Below are 3,341 nucleotides of genomic sequence, written 5' to 3'. Positions count from 1 at the left end.
AATAACAAACAGTCCCTAAATTATATTAAAGTATTAGGTTTAAATAATCCTTATCCTGCTCTGAATTATTTTCTTTAAATTTATAGTAATATACATTTAAAAAAGCTATCATATATAATTAAAAAGAGAATTTATGGTCTTTAAAATTTGCCTTTAAAGTTATTGAAATGCATTTGTAAAGATATGTATGAACCCTTGATTTGGTGCAGTAACTCTATAATAAATGCTGTCCGTGTGCATCTTATATTACGGGTTTTTGTTGACAGAGTGACACAAAGTAAATTTCACATTGCGGTGTTTGTCTGCCTCCCTCGTACCATCGTTCCCAGTCGCTCCTGCGCTGCTGTGATCTCTGTTTCTGATGAACGAGCTCCAAATCACGGCACCGTAACCTCTGTTTCCTCGTGCAGCTCCTGTGTATTGACGAGGCCACAGCCAGCGTGGATCAGAAGACGGACAAACTGCTGCAACAGACCATCAGAGAGACGTTTCAGGACAAGACTGTCCTCACTATTGCACACAGGTAAAATATTTTCTAATGCAAATGTATTTAAAAAGTTTGATTTTTGTATTTTATAATGGATTTTTTTTTTTAAAAAAAAGTCCTTCCTTTAAACTCTTGTTTTTTTTTTTGTCCTACATGGAAATATATTTTTTAAAATAATAATAACATGTTTTTGTCTCCAGGATCAACACCATCATGGACTGCGATAGGGTACTGGTGATGCATGCTGGGAAGGTGGCGGAGTTCGACACCCCGGCTGCTCTCTGCCAAACTGACCGCTCCATCTTCCACAGGCTGGTCGGCTTGAGAGGAGAGTGAGGCGACTAAGAGGAAAAGATTTATTTTTATATTTTCATCGTGCAGGTTTGCTGAGAACTCGCTGCATTTTTCCGCTCCGTCCAGCTTTGCACTTTTACAGCTTTTACAGCTTTTACAGCTCGCATTTAAAAAGTCTTCTACTGTTGGAGCGAAAAAGGAGACAAAATGCCTTCTTCAAAGGTTTGATTTGCCTGGGAAATAATGGGTTTGTGGATATTTACTTATTTTTTGCTGATTTAGTTTCTTTAAATTGATCATTTTAATGTTGAAACAGCGTCAACTGAAATGTTCTTGAATGTCTGAATTTTCTTTGTGAGGAACTAAAACCTACTCGTCCCTTAAATGGCTTTTTTCTCCTCCTTGGTCAGATTTTTGTGGGACGTTTTTAACTACAAGGCAATACGTTTGCGCTGCATATTCATAAATTAACAAGTTGTCCAGCTGAGATTTGTTTTGATTTATTACTGCAAGCAGGTACTGTCAGCATGCCGTACTTTAGAGTCACTATACTCAACCGGTCCTTCATCGTCTGACTAGATTTATTCTTTTCGCTGATTCAGAGTTTTTGTGGAGCTGTTTCAGTGTACTACTTTATTGTATATTTCTATATTCTTCTTACTCAGTATGCACTAGGGGAAAAAATCATCCAGTAATAGGCTTCTGTTCACCGGCCATAGTGGCTGATGGGAGACATTACCTTCAGTCACGTTTGATTATTTTGGAAGTAACAGTTAAAAGGATGAAATATAAAAATGCATATTCTCTGTCGGCTATAGATGTAGACAGTTGCAAAAAGCTCCCAGAGTAAAGAAATCATTTTAGTTGAATAAGCATTAATCTAAGAACCTAATATAAACATATTTCTGTTGAAAAATTGGAAAAGCATTGATTTATATAGAAAAAATATCTGTGTACCGTTACGTTATGTCAGATGTCACTGCAGGTTCAGGAGCCTGTTTCTGGTTTCAGGAGTATTTCTTGAGCAATATCAGTTTGACACAACAGCTTAACGCTAATTTGAATGAATGATCTTTGTGTCAGTAATCTCAAATCTCAAAAGTGGAAGTTGATGACGGATCACTTTACAATCATCCGAAAGTTTTCTGTACTTACTGTTCTATTTTCAGAATAGTTGAAGATGAAAAGATGGGATTTAGAAGGTCTATCTTTGATAGTGTTGTCAGTTACTCTGTTGCAGTGTTTGAAGGATTTAACATCCATTCTCTGGGAACAGCGTTGAAATAATGACTTTTAGTGTGTTTTGGTGTTCCTCAGGGAAGCTGTTTTGGTCCTCTGATGTTTTTGTTATATGTGCAAACAACAAAATGTTGATTTCTGCAGCTACGGTCTATACCTACTTCTGTTCATTTCTTCCGCTGCCAGTTTGTTAGGAGTTCACAGCTGCACCCCAAAGAGAGAAAACGAGAGGCGGGACTTTTATCGACTGTGCTCCTAAATCTTTGACTTTGAAACGTTTTACCAAAAGACAAAAGAGACAGAAAGCTTTCATAACTGACCACTTAACACACTTTTTTATGTTTTTTTTTCTTTTTTAAGGTTATTTTTTGGAACATTTTTGCCTTTATTGGACAGTTGACAGCGAGGATTCATACAGAAAACCAGAGAAGCACATTGGCTGTCTTTTGTGGGAGTGGATGTGAGAGCCGTATACATCAAGTTCATTGTGATTAACATATTACATAAGACGATAATCTCAGAGGTTTCGGATGGCACGCATGAATTGCCTGGTTACTTTTCATACCTTGATATTACCTTTGTCACTTAGTTATTGTTACACTTATCAAAACAAAAATGCAGCCAGTGTGTGTGTGTGTGTTTTGGTCATTTCTAAACACAAGGTCTTTTCTTGCAACCAGGCGGGATGTTTTTAGGATAAACCAGAGGATTCAGTCTCACTGGAGGCGAAGATTCAAACCTCCAGTCTGTGTTGTGTTAGTCGTCTCTTGTCTCTGTTTATAATGTGTTTCCGTTACAAAAACAACTACGACTTAATTTACCTATATTTTTCCAAACCTGTGTATACATCAGAACATGTCACCTCCCTGACAGTTTTATACTGTATTGAGATATTTTATGGATTTAAGCTTTTTGAACATGAATAACTGTTGGTGCATGAAACTTTAAGAGTACGTGAAAAAAATCCTGAAAATATCTGGTAACATGGGAAGAAAGCAAATGACCCAAAAAATGTGCAACAAATTAGGAAACTTGCCTGAAAATTGGTTAAAAAAAAGAAATCTTTAATTGTAATAATTATAAATATTGTTTTTTTCCTTGCCATTTTTCTAGACACCTTTCCTAGAGAAAAAATATTTGTCAGATCTATTAATTTCTTGCAATTTGTGGATAATTTCTTACCAAGTTGCTCATTGCATTTCTCCCCATGTTTCTGAAATAATTCTGAAATTCAATTTGCTAAAGATTCAAAAGTTTAAATCCTTGAGAGAGGTGTCTGAAAGCAGCACAAGAACAGTGACGTCTCTCCAGGTTTCAAAGG

At 36.3% G+C, this 3,341-nt stretch overlaps 1 protein-coding gene across 1 annotated transcript; it reads left to right on the top strand.

Annotated features, from left to right (window-relative positions):
• Nucleotides 1–370: 370 nt before the first annotated feature.
• LOC121940619 (ATP-binding cassette sub-family C member 10-like) lies at nt 371–3,048 on the top strand (the record flags this gene model as incomplete). The annotated part of the gene is made up of 2 exons (XM_042483340.1): nt 371–523; nt 688–3,048. Coding segments are annotated over 2 exons (289 nt in total), but the record flags the coding sequence as incomplete, so codon positions are not given.
• Nucleotides 3,049–3,341: the final 293 nt, after the last annotated feature.

The sequence above is a fragment of the Plectropomus leopardus genome, unplaced genomic scaffold, assembly GCF_008729295.1.
Source record: "Plectropomus leopardus isolate mb unplaced genomic scaffold, YSFRI_Pleo_2.0 unplaced_scaffold9111, whole genome shotgun sequence".
In the NCBI taxonomy this organism is placed as follows: domain Eukaryota; kingdom Metazoa; phylum Chordata; class Actinopteri; order Perciformes; family Serranidae; genus Plectropomus; species Plectropomus leopardus.
This window is presented reverse-complemented; position numbering and strand designations above follow the sequence as displayed.